The sequence below is a fragment of the Piliocolobus tephrosceles genome, chromosome 12, assembly GCF_002776525.5.
Source record: "Piliocolobus tephrosceles isolate RC106 chromosome 12, ASM277652v3, whole genome shotgun sequence".
NCBI lineage: Eukaryota > Metazoa > Chordata > Mammalia > Primates > Cercopithecidae > Piliocolobus > Piliocolobus tephrosceles.
In genome coordinates this window covers 112,343,807-112,344,934 of record NC_045445.1, presented here as the reverse complement: position 1 = coordinate 112,344,934, position 1,128 = coordinate 112,343,807, and the positions used below count along the sequence as shown (strand labels likewise).

General features: G+C 49.8%; 1 protein-coding gene across 1 annotated transcript; it reads left to right on the top strand.

The window, feature by feature from the left end:
- The first annotated feature begins 285 nt into the window (after positions 1–285).
- Positions 286–1,116, top strand: LOC111536575 (E3 ubiquitin-protein ligase SIAH1-like). Its single transcript, XM_023202936.2, has one exon. The coding sequence runs from the start codon at positions 286–288 to the stop codon at positions 1,114–1,116; it is 831 nt and encodes a 276-aa protein (XP_023058704.2).
- The last annotated feature ends 12 nt before the right edge of the window (positions 1,117–1,128 follow it).

The window sequence follows — 1,128 nt, the reverse complement described above, 5'->3', positions numbered from 1 at the left end:
GACAGTGGCCAGTTGGAAGCCAGGCTCGAGGACTCACGAGATGACATCAGCCGGTGAGGCGCCATGCTTGAGCACTCACGAGGTGATGGCGGCCGGTGAGGAAGGGGGCGACCTTTGCTAGAGGCATTCTACAGTGCGACTGAGGAGGCCCAGGGTGTCCCGTTTGTTTCGCCACTGCAAAGAGGCAGGCAGTGGCGCTGTCCGCAGTGGCATTGTTGGAGTGATTGGTGACAGAATACGTTGGCGACGGGACCGGGGTCTGAGGCGATCTCTCCCTCTGCAGAAATGAGCGAACAGACCGCTGTATTGGATACCTCGTCGACACCCGGTAAGGCGCCTGCCCAGTCTGACACGACTAGATCCAGCATTGACTTGACAAGTTTCTTCCAGTGTCCGGTTTGCTTAGACTACGCGTTACCGCCAATTCTTCAGTGTCCGAGAGGCCATCTTGTTTGTAACAGCTGCCACTCAAAACTCATATCTTGTCCAATTTGCCGAGGCCCGTTGGGATTCATTCGCAACTTGGCTATGGAGAAAGTGGCTGACTTTGTACTTTTCCCGTGTAGATACGCCTGTTTGGGATGTGAAATAACTCTGCCACACACAGAAAAAGCAGATCACGAAGAAGTCTGTAAGTTTAGGCTTTATCCCTGCCCGTGCCCTGGTACTCTCTGTAAATGGCAAGGCACTATGGATGCTATAATGCCTCATCTGACGAATACGCATAAGTGCATTACAACAATAGAGGGAGAGGATATAATTTTCCTTGCTACCAACATTCATCTTGCTGGCGCTTTCGATTGGGTGATGATGCAGTCCTGTCACGGCTTTCACTTCATGTTAGTTTTGCAGAAACAGGAGGATCACAATGGTGACCAGTTCTTCGCAACTGTACAGCTGATAGGAACACGCAAGGAAGCTGAAAAGTTTACTTACCGACTTGAGCTAAAGGGTCATCGGCGACGACTGACTTGGGAAGCGACTCCTCTACCTATTCATGAGGACATAGCAAAAACCATTAAGAATAGAGACTGCTTAATCTTTGGTGCCAACACTGCACTGCGTTTTGCAGAAAATGGCAATTTAAGCATCAATGCAACTATTAATAAGTGTTGAAACGGCAGCGGA

What these genes read in the sequence shown, in the direction of transcription:
- LOC111536575 (XM_023202936.2), top strand. Translation starts at nt 286, where the DNA reads ATGAGCGAACAGACCGCTGTATTGGATACCTCGTCGACACCCGGTAAG.